Consider the following 17,702-nt stretch of genomic DNA (forward strand, 5'->3'; position numbering starts at 1 on the left):
GCATAAGCTTACAAAGTGTACATATAATATACTCAAAAAAGCACACATACATTTTGCACAGTTGTCTACTCTGGACAACCATGAATGATCAAGCTCGGTGATTGTAGAAAAACACTTTATTTTTCAGTCAACTGAAACTGAACATAGGACTAGGACGTGACCTTTACCTGACCAATGGGCAAGAGTTCCATGAGCTCATCCTGGCATACAATGCCCAAACAGCCTACCAAAAAAACTACATGTAAAAAAGAAAAGAAAATAAGTGATGCATGATGCCTAATTTATGGTTCAACATAATTGTGTAACTCATCAACTAGTGACACAGACATGCATAAATTAGGTTTAAAGCTAATTTAATCAGTGTCACTTATTTCACTTCTGACAAGGCGCTTCCCTCTGGATGGCAACGGTGCCTCTTGTTTCACAGACGCTTTCTTCTTGGACATACTGAAGAAGGAAAACAAATTAAAATGTTTTATAAAACATGACACAAGGAAAATCAACCTTGTGTTAGAATCATTTCCAAAGAAATTGCAAATTGCAATAACTACAGTCATCTTTTGTCCATGTCTTAAATTTAATTTTGCCACAACGATCAGATGGAATACACCAGGGGATCCTGGCAGAAGGCAGCTAAACGGCTCCGGGACGGATGAACAAGGCATTGCCTAGCCAACGGCTTTAGCGGTTGCGTTTTTTATCATGAAGGATCTAAAGATGTGTCCATACGTCCTGGGCCTCTTACGGATGTACCGGTAGCCAATTATGAAGATGTGTGGACAAGTCCTGGGCATAATAAGTGACCAGCTCAACATGACACCCCAAATAAATGTACCTGAGGGAGCTTTGCAATAGCGGCACTGGCGTTGCATATAAGAAACACGTGGAACAGGAAATAGTGGGGGGAAAAGTCTTCATCCCATTCTGTATGGAAGTGGTAGATTTTTTGGTTCTTTGTAATGCTACTGACTCTTGAACACAAAGAATTGCATTTGGGGGTTTGCTTATAATTTAGAAGCCAGCGTTTTGGCAATGTTTTGGAATGGTCAGCTTACCTTTTCTCTCTGTCTGCTGCATCCAATGCTTCATTGAGTTCTTTCAACATTTCGTAACGCCTGTGTCCACGTACCTGAGGGAGAGATCACAGGGAGAGAAAATCGCCATGGCAATTATGTTTCCTTTTGTCATATCGACATATTCGGTACCCTAGCGGTGATTACGGAGAGGGTTGATGTCAATGTATGCAATCACCCACCCCTATTATGTAGTTATATAGTCACTCACTTGTAAGACAAACACCTCCTCTTCATCAGCACTGGAGGCAGGTGTCATCTTCTTTGACGATGTGTGGGCAACAGCCACACTCTCTGAGTGAGAGAGTGAATCAGGTTAGGGAGGAGACGTTTATACACAGGCAGAAAGTCGAAGCATTGCAATGACTTAATACTTACTTCTTTTCTTGGTTGCTTTAACACCTTTCTCTGCCTTGTTGGTGTTTTCCTCCTCTGTCTTGCGGTCTCTGCCTGGACAGGCACAAACACGCACCTCAAAACACATGCGCCCCAAAACCTGAAAACTAGGATGGAATAAAGAGAGCCCATGAACAACCACAAGATCCAACAAGAATTCAATCAGATGAAGGGAGATGTAAAAGGTGAAAACAAAGAGCAAAATGGCCTCCGTGCGAATACAGTCCTCAAACAGCAGAAGAATGAAAGACTTACTCAGCTGTCTCAAGGGTGAGGATGGTCAGGATGGGTCGGCGGTTCATCCCCCCCATGCAAGAACTGAGGCACATGAAGTTCAAGAGGACAGTGGTGACCTCGGAGCCAAGCTGAAACCACAACGACATAGGTGTCAGTAAAAAGTAAAGTCTGCATGAACCACCCGTGGAAAACCATGAGAATCAAACAGCGTTTAGTACAGATGACCTTTCCCTACCGATTTCTAAATAAATACTTCCAGAAGTAAAACTCATATGCTTGTCATCATCACTTCTTCCTTCTTCCTCTTTCATCCTTGAAGCACACAACATAGGGTATACACTATCGTGTTTGCAAATGCAGACCAAAATTGTATTATGTTATAATAAGCTGGAATTATTATTAAGAATGCATCTTATGTATCTTTTGTAGAATATTTTGTAGCATATTGAAAGTGGTTAATATACATTACATGAACAATAAACATTGACCCCTGTAAACATATCCATTTCCCTGTATATTCTATAATTAAATCTGTACCATAATGTGGACCACAGTGATAAATTCTATAAATATCGGGACATTCATATTACATGAAGAGGCCTTTTTCCCAAGACGACTTTCAACTAATAGACCCAGTACTACTACATAAATGAGGGAACAAAAAACAACAACAAAAAAAACATTAACATTGAATATTGTCAGTTGTCCAGAAGGAGGCCCCCATGGGCTCTCCCAAGGGGGTAGGAGCATGGAGATCCTACCTGTGGGGACTCGTAGGGGACGGTCACACTGTGCCTCTTGGTGCAGGGGTCCTCCAAGTAGCTGGCCCTCTGACTGCCCTCAACCCGGACCAAGTGGCTCCGATGCGCCACATCTAGGCAAGTAAAGAGAGGGAGGGAGACGTTGGAAGTGAAGCTTAATTAAATGTATACATCCAAAAAACGACAGTGCCGACAAGAATTGATTGTTTAGCTAACAACTCATGATACTACAGAGAATATAAAATTTGAGGCTTGAGTCGGCCGTTGACATACCGTTGAATGAGATTCTGGTTACCAAGTAACCAAAACGCAAGTTGGTTTTGTTTGCCAAACAGAAACCAAGCCAAGAGATTATCAAACAGGGAAATTGATAATCAATCTCATTTCCATGTTAATGCTAATGGAAATTATGACATTCACTTTGCGCCCTGATGAAGACCGTATGGTCGAAACATGTCGGTTCAATAAAGTTGTCTTTTTAACTATTAAGTGTGCCCGGATCTCAGTTTTTTGAGTGGTACAACCACTCCAAGGAACAGCAATGTCCCTATGTCCTAACCTATATCCCTTTGTCCCGATGTCCCGATGTTTAGACTGAGTACCAATAGGGGGTTGCACCACTCGCTTCAGACTGGACTGATTTTTTTTTATAGATATGACATTCACTTACTTCATATTATATGGCAACATTTTGTGGCCTGAAATACTAAGCTACAAGCAAACAGCCTGTGCTGAAATGTGACCTTAAATATACGCATTTTGAACACACTTAATGGTCACTCTCCCAGGTTATTTTCTTACCGTCTTCACTCTGATGGTGTGGACAGCGGCGGACCACATCTGCAACGTGCTCCGTCTTCTTATAGACGGCAGTGGCTCTGAGAATGGCACCTTGAGGTGGTTCCTGCATCACCAGCACCTCTATTGGGCATGTCTTCTCCATCCGGCAGAACAGCTTATTCAACTGGGCAGAGTACTAAAACAAAAAACAAAAAGAGATGATTTCTGCTCATCGTTGTTGTCTGAAGTTCTGAACTATATTCTAAGAACCAATATAAAATATACAGACTTGATTAGGACCACAATGGAAACAATCCCCAGGACCTTTTTGTGTTATCCTTTTAGTCTTAATCAATGCCTGTACCTCGTGCAGTTTACATTTCTGACTTATAATCAATTATTCAGTTTATCAAATAGTTAATTTCAATAACCCAATTTCAAAATTATGTAGAGAATGAAACCCAATTTCGTTAAATTCATTAAAGTCAAAAACATCGCGCCATACCTTGCTAGCGTCCATTTTTTAACCCCGTCTGTGCTGGGGAAGAAGGTAAGGGAACATGCCCCGTCATGTCAGAGCAGGGCTTTGCAACCAGGCTGTGAAGCCAGAGTAGTGAAAACGAGTGGCAAGGGGGGGCGGGGCACAGCCTTCTAACTTGTAACTCAGCTGACCAATTGCAGCACACATTGATCACTGAGTCACCATGGAAATCTCCCTGCTATTGGCTGTTCAAACAAAGCGAGACATCCGAACCTTAGCTTATCGTCACAATGAGTAAGATTCCACATGAATGCCACGATGGGGCATGAACATTTTTACTATAATTCGTCGCCAAGGTACGTTGATTTTACATTTGTCAAATAAACGCATTATGCCACAATGTCATACTGATTTAAAGGCACAAACCCCTATGGTCATCTAGTGGAATTCCTTTGATATGAATATTCAAATATTTTTAACGGTAAATTCAATAAATGGGAGGCAACTTAAACATTTCTGTAAACAGAGTGGTATAAAGGAAAGCAACTCGTCCAGAGAGGAGAGTATTGGATGTACAGTATGGTATTGGTGGTACATAGTTACTGAATGGCAGAGTGATTGATGCTTCAACACTGGGATCCCCAGCTAAATCTTTGTCTCCCTAAAGGGTTTACTAGCAGTGGATCAAGAATGGCTCAGGTGGTAACTGGTAAGTCATTATTATCTGTTTTTAAGATAATTCGCAGGACATTTCTATTTTATCGACAGTAGAGTGGAGAGAGACACGGGAAAGAAAGAACAATGAGTTGTAATGTGGTGTGTGGTGTTCAACAATGCCTCCGCGTGACTGAGTGAGGGTACTCACAGTGGAGGTAACTGACTTGGCAGTGCCTGACTGCTGGAAGCGGAGTTGGAATCCGTATTCCCCGGGGTAGTCGGTTGTTGTCGGCACGGTGGAGGCCGGGGGAGTCAGGTTGTCCACGTTGGACAACTCTTGGAGAGGTAATTCATTGAGCAAACTTCCGTAGAAGCCGTCTGTCATAGTGGGGTCCGTTATGAGCTGTGAGGGAAGGCAAAGTGACTCAGAAGGAAGCTTCATATTAATCTGTCCGTTCTCAACAATTCTGTTTGGCTTTGTAAACAAAAATGGCATGGCCGATATGACAAATAACCTAAATGATCAGTCATTTCGGTTATTCGTCATATCGGCACCATGCCATTTTGCCACAATGACCGAAAAGAAATAATGGACTATGCCAATATAGGCCACATTTAAGCATTTTGTTAAATAAAAACTGCAAAAGAAACGTGTCAGATCTGCCATTTCCACCATTTTGGAATATATATATGAACATTTTTCAAAATGAAAACAATTGTGCAAAAATAATAATGTGTCCAATTATGATTATAAAAGATATCTGACAGGCCTAGACTGAATTTACAGCCCTTACATCTACATAAAGAAGGTTCAGATTTCAAATATAGATATAAAGGGTGAGCACTTTGTGATCAATTATGATATGATCATATATGATAGCGTCAACATAAGTTATAGTTTACCTGCTCATCCACAGCAGACTCATGCCCCATGCTTGGTTCCTCAGTGGGAAGCAAGCTAAACGCCGTGTAAAAAGACACATTATATTTCAATATACAAAGTAATTCTTTCTAGCTTGATATTATTCCATAAATCACCATCTGCCTTAGGCATATAACTGTAAACCAAGCTCTATTCAATGTCAGACGAAGCTTGATAGCTGCATATACGAAAGGTGCTATACAAATGTATTAATGTGATAACAAATACAATTAGGAATAATTTGTAATATTCTCTGATGAAAAAGTAGTGATGTTTTCATAGGCAGTTAATCTCTCCAATCTGTCAATACTTTTTTAAATGGCTTTTAATAAATCACTTACTAAATTTCACACATGGCATTAAAATGATCCGTTCTCATGCTAAACTCTTGATCGTGTCTCATGCTGATCTCTCGAATCTCCTGGCTCAAGTTGAACTCTTGACTGAGAGAGAAAGGGTCAAATCCAGGTCCTTCCATTCCCTCCATCGCTCACTGGATCGAGGAGACAACAGAAAGAGCAGCCCGGTGAGATGCAGGGTTGAAGTGATCGGAACAGAAGCAGAAGAACCACCGGTTAGCATACTCTGTATTTGACTGAGAGAATCACATCTGGTAGAGTAGAGTACAGACCGTAGAGTTAAAAATCACACCCATGTGAAGTTAGGGGCGCGCTTATGATCGTACGTCAATGATCATCATGACGTAACATGTTGATTTGCTCAGACACACACATGACGTAAATTCTCCATTCATTGTCAATGGGAATTTAACAAAAATGCTGATTTGCACAGACATGACAAAATTCTCCATTCATTCTCAATGGGAATTTAATCTTAGGACAAAAATAGACGATTTTCTCGTCATATATATATATATGACATAATTTCTCCATTCATTGTCAATGGCATTTAATGTTTGCGGACAGATCTATCTACACTATAGCTGAATACAGGAGCCCCTCAAAAATGGGTGCAGTCTGCAGACATACAGTGGTGGAAGAAGTACTCACATTTTCTACTTGAGTAAAAGTATGAATACCACCATGTAGAATTACTGTTACAAGTAAAATGTATTATATATTTGAGTAAGTACAAAAGTATTGGTATCAAAATATACTGAAGTAAAAACACTCATTATGCAGAATGATAATTCTGCATAAATACACAAATATACTGACTGCAAGGCTAGTTCTGTTTCATATTGTCGAACAGTCCAACTATTCCATATCCATATGTGTACAATTTAGAACAATGGTACAAGGTTTCTTCGACTATGCATGCACCTCTTGGTACACTACCACAGCACCTCAAAGGCCCTTAAAACAAGACTCCAGACTTCCCAAAACAAACTGCCTGGCCAGGCTCCTACTTGGCCTCACCCCCCTCGCCCCTGCCCACTTTGACAGGCTGGAATGGCTTAGGGTCGACGACAGAGTACAGCATCTTGCAATGGGTCTGGTCCACAAGATTCGATACACCACCAAGATACCCATGTGCAACAAACCATGTGCAACCCAGATTCGGCACAAACAAGGGACTAAATTATTTTCGCTCCTATGCCCCCAAAATGTGGAACGACCTTCCAACAGTTATTAAGACATGCGAATCCCTAGCCCCAGTATGTTCCCTCAGCACTACGCTGAGGGCTTACGGCCTTGTATACTGACCTGAGTCCTTTAAAACGTTTTAAAACTTTTCAAATGTTATACTTAGTATTGTTATTTTAAATTTTTACTTATGTGTATTGTGGAGCATCACCCAACGAAAGTTTTTCACAATGCTGTACCTGTACATCTATGTCGTGACAATAAAACACCTTGAACCTTGATTCTGTAGCTCCGAGATGAGCTACAGAATCTCGGAGCTACAGAATGAGCGTAGGGAGAGGGCACATATGGGTCTAGCGAATCCCTTGACTCCTTCAAAACCGCTCTCAAAGGGCACCTATGGACGGCTGAAATTCGAAACTGGCCCCCGTAAAATCGGAATCCCCCCACCCCCTTTTCCCCTCACTGTATACCTTTCTTTTCGCTTTTTACCTCCTTTATGATGAATTCCTGTTCTGTTCTTTGACTACGGGTATATATATATTAGTGTCTATTTGTACATCTCTAAATGTTTTGATGAATTGTGGTGGACCCTCTTGTAAACAAGTTGTAGTGTTGTAGATTCACATATAAGTATTGAAACACAACGGACACAGAGCTGCCTTGTAGTCTTTACTCGTTCGGTATACTGAATCAACTCACAGTCACATTGCATGTAATCACCACCACTTAATCACATATGACCCACCTGTGTACAGTATAACATCCTGGTACTCTATGCAATACAAGTGGCTGGACACTACATCCCTCCCCTTCTTGGATGATAACCATCACCATACAGAAATGTACAATATTCAAATATACTTAGCACAATAACTCAAAATGACATTTCTTTTCAAGGCTTTTTCTTAGAAATATAACTGTTCAGATTTTTCAAACATTTTTTTTCTTCTACACACAAAAATATATAACTGTTCAAACATAACACATTAGAATGGCTAGGGGTAGACTACCCTGCCATTCAGACAATAGACAATGCCTGGAGATTATTCTGCTCCCTAATGGCACTGCCTGACTAAGTCACATTGCATGTAATCACCACCACTTAATCACATATGACCCACCTGTGTATAACATCCTGGTACTCTATGCAATACAAGTGGCTGGACACTACACAAGTGTAATGCTTTATTTATTGGGTCGTCCACTCACCGTTAAGTCTTTGTATTGAGTTGTGCTTGAAATGTATGTACTGTAATTCTGCGAACTGTTAATACAATTCAATTAATCGATGTAACATGTCGAATCGAGCTGAAATATTCTGTAGGATTAAGTGCTTCCCGTGACTCTGTATCCGAACTTCACTGATTGAGGAACTCATTGAGGAAAACAGTTAAATTCAGGCACAAATGGGTATGCAAATAAAGTCGCATTGCCATGATAATAACCACTGTTGACGTTAATAACGCAAAATATAGCACGCAACGACGCTAACTAATTAGCTACATTAGCTCTTCTTCTACCGTCCTTTAGCCCAAGCTTAACCAGGAACAAACTTTTTTTATCGGACGAAAAGTTCGTGTTTTACGTTATAGTTTGAAAAAAGAAGGAAATAAAACAAACCTAGTGTGCCTCGTGTCCTGGTAAACGTATTGATGGCAGTGAATCGCATTCGCATTGGATGGATTTGACGGATTGATGGAGAGAAAAGCCCAAATAACACAATATTTTGTATTTGTGTTTAGCAGCAGCGATCGAGCACGTTGTTGTTTCGTTTGTGTGGGGGCGGGGGGATTTCCTTTCCGTGCGAAAAACTCTTCAATGGGGGAGGGGGGCATGACGTCACCAGCGATGCCTCCTGCCAGAGCCATAAAGAGTTGAAGGGGCATAAAACAGCCATGGTTCATGTTCGCACTAGCGCGAGCCTAGAAGAGTCGCCCCATGAGTTTGCGTAACTCTGTCTATAATATGGCTCTTCCTCCTTGCCTGGCTGCTTTAGCCTGGTTGCTCTCTGCTGAGCGCAGATTTTGAGCGATGACGCAAACCATAGACATATGATGCAAACTGAAACTTCTAACCCGCCTCCGCCAGATGGTGGCAGTAGTGAGAAGGGAACGTGTGAACTCAATACTGTCGCAACACTGAGGATAATAGTACAGCGGCTAACAGCCATATTGTGAGAGAACCTTTCACTCGGTGATACAAGCGTGAAATTTGGCATGAACATGCCTCTGGGTCACCTCTTTAACTTTTTTAACCGAGCCAAAGCAAATTCCAAAATGGGTCATTTTTCAAGATGGCCACCAAAAAAAAAAAAAATGTTGTGGCGGTTCTGGACAACCGTGGGTGCGGCCGACTCGAGACAGGGCACTGCACTCCCTGTGGGTGTGTGGAACGTGTGTGTCGAATTTGAAGTCGGTGGGGCGAACGGTTCTCGGGTTACGTGGATTACAGATGTACACACGCACACAAAAATCGTGAAATATAGATGATCATTGGAACGGTTGTTCGCTTGGTGATACAAGCGTGAAATTTGGCATGAACATGCCTCTGGTTTTTTGTGCAACACAAATGCTTGCAATGCATTCAGAACCTTGACAAGCTCCTAGTTCGACCCGCCATATGCTCCTTAAAGCAGAATGAAAAAATTTAAACTTTGCATGTGGCATTACACGGAAGCGGGGATTGAACCCGGGGCTGCCATTCACCAGACCAACGCGCAAAATACCGTGCCAATAGGGCTGAGCCCGATTGGCAGGGCTGTTGTGGGCTGGGTCTTGGCTGGGGGCTACACATGCATATACTGTAGGTCATTGTTATCCCAACTTTCAGCAGTAGTCAAAGTTTCCCCAACCAGATCGAGGAAGGAAAGAAGAATGTTTTTTCAGTCTGGGAGGGGTCTATGGTCTGGAGCCATGCTACATTAAAGTTTTTTGTTTAAAGGTTAAATAACTATATTCTGATACAACTCATTGCTGTGATGTTTGTCCAGTAACAGGGGTCTTCCTATGTCTCCAGCTCTTTAAAACAGAAGATACATTTTCAGATAGGTGACAGAATTTCAAGCCATCAGGAGTACCGGTATATTAGCTGCGTTCCAGTTCTACGCTGCAGCAAACATTTTACCACCTGCGCCGTGTATGTGCACGCACACATACAGAGAGAGAGAGACGCAGAGAAACAGAATTATTTAATGAAAAAAGTTATTGTGTCCCGTCTGCTCTATATTTCGCACTGTGTTGTATTCTATGTATGTGCTCGGGCAGAGAGAGAGACGTCACGTCGGTCTCGCGCATGTATCATGGCCCCATGGGATCCTGCAAGTATGTGAGACGTCAAAATGAATTGAAATAAAAAAACAAATGTCAGGTCTGGATGGCATCTTGGTACTCTTGCAGTGTGAGATACCTAGTCGGCGATCAATCGTTTAGTTTAGTGTGAAAGCCACAAAGATATGACAGTAGTGTGAAATACATAACGATCTGACGACTCCCCGACAACTATAAAAGTCTTACAGTGTGTAGGGGCTATTATTCAGGTGCAGCTCATAAGAAAATCACGCAGGAAGGAGCTGGAGTGTCAAAAAGAAAACAGGATTTTTTTATTAAATTATGCAACGTAACAACTACAGAGGACATCCGAACAGACAGATCTAAGCAAACACGGTCCAATGATCCTTTGTGGTGCCAACAGCCATAACGACAGACCTGGATGAAAACAGAACTTCTTAATTCCGAGTGTTCACCTGCAAGAAAGGACAGAAAGCAGCTTTTCAGTACAAAATTACACTACAGTTCTGTAAGAACATTCTTACAGTTGTGTAAGAATGTTATCCATCACCTTTAGTGATAGATAACATGTTTGGAACTTGTACATGGAAATGCAATATGATAGGAGGACATAAGGACATAATAAATAAAGGTCTCACCAGGTGAGCAGATATCTTTGCCTACTGATACGTCTAGTGACATCTAAATTCAATGAATGGACTAAAACTTTGTGGCAACAATTTGAAGAGTAACAGTATCACAAAACCAATGCAATCCTGGAATTTAGATTTCCACAGATGAATCAGTAGATGGAGATCCGATTGCCTGGATACTTAGGTCCCGATTTTTTGTACGTGCCTTAAACTTAACTCCATAAACTTCTTTGCCTTTTTTACTCAGCTAGTTGAACAATTTTAAAATGGTTTTCAAAATAGTAAAAAGAACACAAAGACGTTTAGGCATAAGGGGTAAGGCACTGACGAAGATAGGACTCTTAAGTGAAGATAAAAAAAGAAACATGCTTTCCTGAAGTTTCCACAACGTTCCATTGTCTGTTACTTTAGTGCGCATTATGGTTTACAATGAATATACGGTACTTTTAGATCAGTTTTAGGTGGTAGGGGTCTCTTACCACATCATCAATCTTGAGGATGCTGCGAACCGTCTCAGTGGACAGAGTCAGACAACTGAGGGACACAAGCAGAGGCTGAACTACCAGCTCCTCCAGGATGTTAGAGATACCGCCCTGTGAGACAACACAAAGGAGTTCATTACACATATCCTTCAAGAGATATGGATTTTCATTGAATGAAAACAAACAAAAAAGGGACACGGAATGACTAATAATGTGGGGGCATGTGGGAAAACTTCTAAACTTTTGTATTTGCATCGATGTTTTGCCAGTTTTATGCATAATATATGGTTAAAAGGGTAGGCATTATAAAGTTCAGACTACAGCACTACACCTTTTCGGTCCAAATGACTTTTGTGCCGTTTGTTGTGACAAACTCTGTACAACAACTAAATAAAACTCAATTCATTCATGGATGATGGAAAGATGGATGGATAGTAGTGATGCACCGAATATTCAGCCGCAGAAAATATTCGGCCAAAAATGTCAACATTGTTTTTCCGGCGAAAATTCGCTGAATAGTGTATGCAATTAATGCATTCAAAAGTTTTATGGACCCATAAGTGATTATTATTTAGTTAAGTTTGGCTATAATCATGTCTTTTGCCATAATCAGGTAGCTTTAAGGTGCAGCCATGACAGCAATGCTATAGGAAAAAAGATATATAATATTAATCATATACGGCCATTAGGTTTTCGGCCAACTGTTTCCTATATTCGGTTTCGGCCAAGAATTTCCTTTTCGGTGCATCCCTAATTGATAGATATTCAGACAACAGGATTAAAATGTTTAATGAAGGCTAAGGCTTTTCACCTTTCACTACACAGTAACTTTTGTACCTTTCTTCTCTTCGCATATGTCTATAACCCTTGAACTGTTCAACTTAGCATGAACGAAAAAGTAACCTCATATTTGATGAACAGCGATGCAGCCAACCCACCTTGCGGACATTGATGCCAGCATTGATCTCCCCCTGGGCGTGCCTGTTGCGGAGCTCAGTCACAGTGGAAATGGGATTCAGCCCAGCGTTCTCTGCCAGCGTGGAGGGGATCACCTCCAGTGCGTCGGCGTAGGCACGCACACAGTATGCCTCCATGCCTGCCAGGGTGCGGGAGTACTCTGCCAGCCGCAGCGCCAGCTCGATCTCTGGGGCCCCACCACCGGCGATAAGAGCCCTGAGGGACAGACGGGGAGCAGATTGAAGGAAGGGTTGAATCAAACATCGGAGATGTCTTCTGGCAGTTCGTAGCTAACCCAGAAAGGAGATGTTTGGGAAACATACCTCTTCTTGACCAGGCAGCGAATGACACACAGTGCATCGTGGATGGAGCGCTCAGCCTCCTCAATCACCAGCTTGTTGGAGCCGCGCACCACAATGCTCACAGTCTTACCAGGATTGGCAACGCCTGTGATCTGCACAGACAACACATCAGGAAGTCAACCAACATGGTACTGGATATGGGTATAAATTTGTACTTACTGTAAACTGTTATTACTATTGAATATAAAAAGACATTGGCCAATGAACAAGTTGACTGCCAGTCTGCCACAGGGTGGCGATAGAGGGTAGTTAGCAGTGCTAGCCAGAATAGGGTAGAGTATCATGTTTTCACATCCAGGTTCCTCGCTCGCAATTTTGCATTACAACTAACCATCTCAAGTGTTATTCCATACTATGCATAGGATTAGCATGAGCACTTTGAGAATAAAGCTACAGCCGCTGCATACCTTGACCAGCTTGCCAGAGCCGTCCAGATTGACCTCTTCTACCAACTCAGCTGTGCCCAACATCTCTGGTGTGAAATGGTCAATATGGGCAATGGGCTTGGTACCAATTGTCTAAAAACAGGGGACAGGAGAGAGAGAGTCAGTCACTTCATTCATACACTATGAGAAAGGTTCAATTCAAATGATTTGTTTTAATGCAGAAAATGTAATAAAATCCAACATAACTTAAGCAGTTCAGGAACATTAGTACTGTCAGATTCAGTCACTACAGTGTGTATATTTAACCAGCACAGCGGAATAAAACATGGCTACAGTTAGGAGGCGGCTGTGAAATAAAACCACATTGTCACAAGACTGATTAGGATTAGGAAGTTAGGATTTTACCTTGCAGATGAATTCAATTTCTTCCCTCTCAATTTCCTTGATGACCATGATCTTCATTTTGTTGAGGAAATGCAGAGCCAGATCACTCATAGCATCTCTGTAGGATAAGGTTTGGTATCAATATAAAGTCTTTGAAAACTTCTTTACCATTGTTAACCAGGTCAAAATGACACATGATGTCTTTTATCTCTGCTCCTGACCAATACATTTAGTTTGTGTGGATCATTCAGTGTTGACTTGACTGTATGACACTTTCAACATTCACTAAATTCTTATCATGAATCATATATGGCCATCAAAAATAGAAATTCAAATAGGGTTACCTGAGGATAGATTTCTGGATGAGCAGGACATTGCAGCCTGCCTTCTTAATCTGTTTGATCAGGTTGAGGATGTAGGCACGCTCTTCTCTCAGCACACGGTCCATCTGGGCATAGTCTGACACTACAATCTGGTTGTCCATCTGGACACCAGTGGGAAAACACAGAGTTCAAGGGAAGAAAAAGGCCACAATGTTGTTTTATCTGATAAAGAGAGACACTAGAACTGCTGACAAATACTATCAGTCAAACTGTATTACTTCACATTAGTGCATTAAGCAACTATATCTACAACATGTCAAACAGTTGAGGACTACAAGAGACCAGGTTTAGCACCACTACGTTCATAGAGGTAACAAATGCATAAGTAGTCCATCATCACAAATAATACAGCCTAAAATTAAAGCGTATTAGTTGGTAACTCACATCCGTTTTGGGAGGGGACAGGCAGAACTGGATCAGGCCGATCTTTGCCTTCTCCACACGGGAAACACCAGTGTTGACCACCTTCTGTGTCAGCACCAAACCATCAATCAGCTCACAGTCGTCAATGGTCCCACTGCACACAAAAGTACTGGGTTAGCAGTTAGCACCAAAAAAACAATAAGATATGTGGATGACCGTGTCCACTAAAAATAATTATAATGCTCTACCTACCTCATGTACGGCACCTGCTTTAAAAAAAACCTCTAACCTGTAGGTATGTATCATGTACATACCTGCTACTTTTATAAATGTACAATTATCTTTGATGATTTGTTTCCTCCTCCATTCCTCTCTCCTCCCCCAATGTTCCTGAAAGCTGAATTTCTCCCACATCTTTATACTGTGATGTGACAATAAAATATACTGATTTATCTCTAGGACTGACTGTCCACTCAGTAATTGGCAAGTGATCAGATCAGCCAGGTGAATTCAGTCATCAACAATCTATCTGTGCTAGGTGCTGTGGTAATGAGTCTAATGAAATACTGTAGGCATGCGTAATGCTGCTCACACATTGCAATACGTGAACTTCTAGATCAGCCATTTTCAGTGAGCAACACCATGGCACGACGAAGGATAAATCTGACTTAAATCTGACAGTCCAGAGACTGAGGTGCATTACAAACCTTACCACCCAAGAATGTGGTTCAGAATGCCAAGTCATGTGAAGTATATATTTTTGGGATATTCTACTGTTAGACTGATGATGGTTCTTGGTTTACCTATGATCCTTGATTACCATTTCATGCATAACCTTGTTTTCCTTGCTTACTTTTTGTTCGGACTTTGATCAAATAGTCCAGCAGCCGACATGCTTCTTTTGTATTTGCATTTGTATTTCTTTTTATAGGGGTTTCTTCTGACCCTCCCATTAACATCCTGTATAAGGCCAAACTGTCAAACTTTCCTTATGCTTTAAGTAGCATAAAATTATGGGTTTTTCATGATTCTGAATCCATTCCAAGTTAGTTTTGTACAAAAAACAGCCACTTGCCCAAATGTTCCCAAAATGTGCTAAAGTCTTGCTCAAATTCAGTCGTTTCCATGATTCCATTTTTTATTTTACAAATTGATAACGATTTGATGGTTTACCCGAGCTTCTTGACAATGCGGATGTCATGAAGGTCTACGCCAGTCGCCGTGGCGGGGTCGATAACCCTCATCACGGCATCCACACTCATGGGCGCCAGCAGGCTGGAATACTGGGACACCACCTTGGAGCACAGAGAGGTGGTGGCGCTGTTGAGCAGTGTCTCACGGTCACTGAGCAGCACTGGTGTGCTCATGTCGGTCAGAATCTCCACAGCCTTGTCCACGGCTTTCTGGAAGGACTCTGAGATAGTAGTTGGATGGATACCTGACCGAGGGATGAACAGAACACTCATTTACAAGCTGCGATGGGCACAAAATCAGTCTGACTGGTTGCTGCCCAAAAAGTATGTTGTGGGGCAATACATTTATTCAACGCAATCTCGAGTGATTCTTTTTAGAAATACTGATATAGTGCCGAAATGATTTTGGCTCGTCACAAAATTTCAGTGGCACCAAAGCACCAAAGCTTAGGACGGTTCCTGCCCCCCCCCCCCCCCCCGAATGATGTCACATGGTAGTCTTTACAGAACCGAATCGAGTTTTTTCAGCTCTAGGAGTATGAATCGGCCCATACAGTACATACCCTTCTGGAGTAGTTTGGAACAGGCATCAAGCAGAGCTCCAGCGATCACCACCACAGAGGTTGTGCCATCACCAGCCTCAATGTCCTGGGCTTTGGACAACTCAACGAGCTAAAAACACACACCCTGACACATTAGCATCCTCACAGTATTGGTGAGTAATCTTACCGGGGAGTGGTCGCAATTTTTGGTCCAAAATGTTCAGTATTTATTTTAAACCTGCTTAGAGTAACAGATGAGACTTATCACATGTTGTTCCGCAACTACATTTCAGGGCAATAGTTTCAAAGTTTATACATTTTGACCTGCCACTCACTATAATAATGTCCTACATAAAAGAAAACCTGACTCATCTTTAGACAATAAAAGAAAAAATAACTTTGATATTCATCACATTACCATGATTACCATCACATTACAGCACTTGCCACTTAATGTTTCAAAGAACAATATACCATTTTTGCTGCAGGGTGGAGCACTTGCATCTGTTTCAGGATAGTGGCACCATCGTTGGTAATGGTCACATCACCCTTCCCATCCTGGATCTGAAACATTTACATCCAGTTTAGACACATGCATGAAATGAATCTGTTAAAAGAACCAAAACAAAGACCATTTCCATTTACCATCTTATCCATGCCCTTGGGTCCGAGGCTGGTTCTGATGGCATCTGCGACAGCTGTAAAAAACAAATAATTCAGTCAGTATTTATATTTTCTGCAGAGCACACCATGTCCATACAGTACAAATTCATAGACACCGTCTGATGAAATTACAAATCACAGCAACCAAGACATCAGCCATCAGTAGCGTGCTCATCGGTTTGACAGCGTTGTTATCATGACTTTTGTAATAAAGAATGGCAGTGTATTGAGTGTAAAGCCTAACGTACATTATACCTTGTCTTTAGCTCTGGTCCATAGCTCTAATACGCATTAGAGCTATGGACCAAAGCTACCTTGTCTTCTGATGGTGTCGCTTGCAGAAAGGAACAGATCTATTAACTCGGCAAGTGAAACTGTGGCAAAATTCTGGGTGAACTTTTGCAAGGCTAAGGTTGGGGTGTGTATCTGCTAAGGTGATTTAAAACTCAAGAAAGCCTATAGCTTGTTTCCATTGGGATTGTTCATATTCAATTAATCAGAGAATAGGCAATGCATTAGGAATCGGATTTAGGTTGGGGCGGGACTCGGGAGGCATGCTATGGTCCGACGTAGCCCAAACATTTAGACTCTCGTAGAGGTTTTTTTCCGATTCGTCAGAATCGAAAAAAACCTCGAGAGTCTAAATGTTTGGGCTAGGTCCGACGGAGCATTGGTTAAATTCAGTTCTAGCAGTACATGAACTTCATACTCTTATTATGTTGAGTCATGTGCATTGTTGAAGACAGTGCATGAAGCTGAAGCAGCCCAGCCTGGGCCAGGCTACCGTATAGCATCCTTGTGATGGATGATACAGGGAAAAGAGCCGTCGTAGAAACTGGTCGTGAACACACACGCGCAAGTAAGGGACACGCGCACACACACACACGTTTAGAAATAAAGCCTGCGAAATGCCTCATTAGAATCTTTACCTTTTCCAGCAGATATATTACTGAATCTAATCTGCGCCGGCTTGTCGCGGTCCACATACGCCCCTCCTTTGTTTTTGCCCAGATTGCCTCCGCTCAGGATTCTTGTCGTCGCCATCACTTCAGGTATCCTTACTTAATTTTCGTGGTAAATTGTAAAGAAAATACTTCGGATGAGGACTAGATGAGCGCCGGTGTCGATGGGTTCCTTTTGGGCTAAGGATGGGTTCAGATGTATTGACGTGCTCCTGCTTCAACTAGAACCTTCCAGAGCCACCGGCTGCG

The 17,702-nt window shown here is 41.8% G+C and overlaps 2 protein-coding genes across 2 annotated transcripts; both read right to left on the reverse strand.

Moving 5' to 3' along the window:
- Window positions 1–238: 238 nt before the first annotated feature.
- On the reverse strand, window positions 239–8,678 carry LOC310858584 (cellular tumor antigen p53-like). The gene is made up of 11 exons (XM_083764763.1): window positions 8,478–8,678; window positions 5,649–5,800; window positions 5,289–5,343; window positions 4,594–4,788; window positions 3,269–3,443; window positions 2,468–2,580; window positions 1,725–1,834; window positions 1,452–1,576; window positions 1,285–1,367; window positions 1,056–1,129; window positions 239–447 (listed from the first exon to the last, which is right to left on the reverse strand). Exons 2-11 carry the CDS (start codon window positions 5,792–5,794, stop codon window positions 354–356), a joined length of 1,170 nt encoding a protein of 389 aa, XP_083620889.1. The 5' UTR covers window positions 5,795–5,800; window positions 8,478–8,678; the 3' UTR covers window positions 239–353.
- Window positions 8,679–10,426: 1,748 nt separating this feature from the next.
- Window positions 10,427–17,702, reverse strand: cct4 (chaperonin containing TCP1, subunit 4 (delta)). Its single transcript, XM_083764886.1, has 13 exons — window positions 17,421–17,702; window positions 16,474–16,526; window positions 16,303–16,392; window positions 15,850–15,958; window positions 15,267–15,531; window positions 14,115–14,247; window positions 13,692–13,831; window positions 13,369–13,465; window positions 12,985–13,095; window positions 12,539–12,669; window positions 12,197–12,431; window positions 11,256–11,369; window positions 10,427–10,599 (listed from the first exon to the last, which is right to left on the reverse strand). The coding sequence occupies exons 1-13, from the start codon at window positions 17,533–17,535 to the stop codon at window positions 10,582–10,584; spliced, it is 1,611 nt and encodes a 536-aa protein (XP_083621012.1). The 5' UTR covers window positions 17,536–17,702; the 3' UTR covers window positions 10,427–10,581.

This window comes from Protomyctophum parallelum (genome assembly GCF_964188405.1).
Source record: "Protomyctophum parallelum genome assembly, chromosome: 5".
In the NCBI taxonomy this organism is placed as follows: Eukaryota; Metazoa; Chordata; class Actinopteri; order Myctophiformes; family Myctophidae; genus Protomyctophum; species Protomyctophum parallelum.

Bases quoted from the DNA above. Each gene is read 5' to 3' on its own strand.
- cct4 (XM_083764886.1), bottom strand. From the start codon at position 17,535: ATGGCGACGACAAGAATCCTGAGCGGAGGCAATCTGGGCAAAAACAAA. The intron at 12,670-12,984 runs GTATGCAGCGGC...TTGTCTGTGCAG, and splicing joins GCTCTGGCAAGCTGGTCAAG to ATCACAGGCGTTGCCAATCC. The intron at 11,370-12,196 runs GTGGGTTGGCTG...GTTGTCTCACAG, and splicing joins CTGGCATCAATGTCCGCAAG to GGCGGTATCTCTAACATCCT.
- LOC310858584 (XM_083764763.1), bottom strand. From the start codon at position 5,794: ATGGAGGGAATGGAAGGACCTGGATTTGACCCTTTCTCTCTCAGTCAA. The intron at 2,581-3,268 runs GTAAGAAAATAA...TTACTTGCCTAG, and splicing joins ACACCATCAGAGTGAAGACG to ATGTGGCGCATCGGAGCCAC. The intron at 448-1,055 runs GTAAGCTGACCA...TTCCTTCTTCAG, and splicing joins GCAGCAGACAGAGAGAAAAG to TATGTCCAAGAAGAAAGCGT.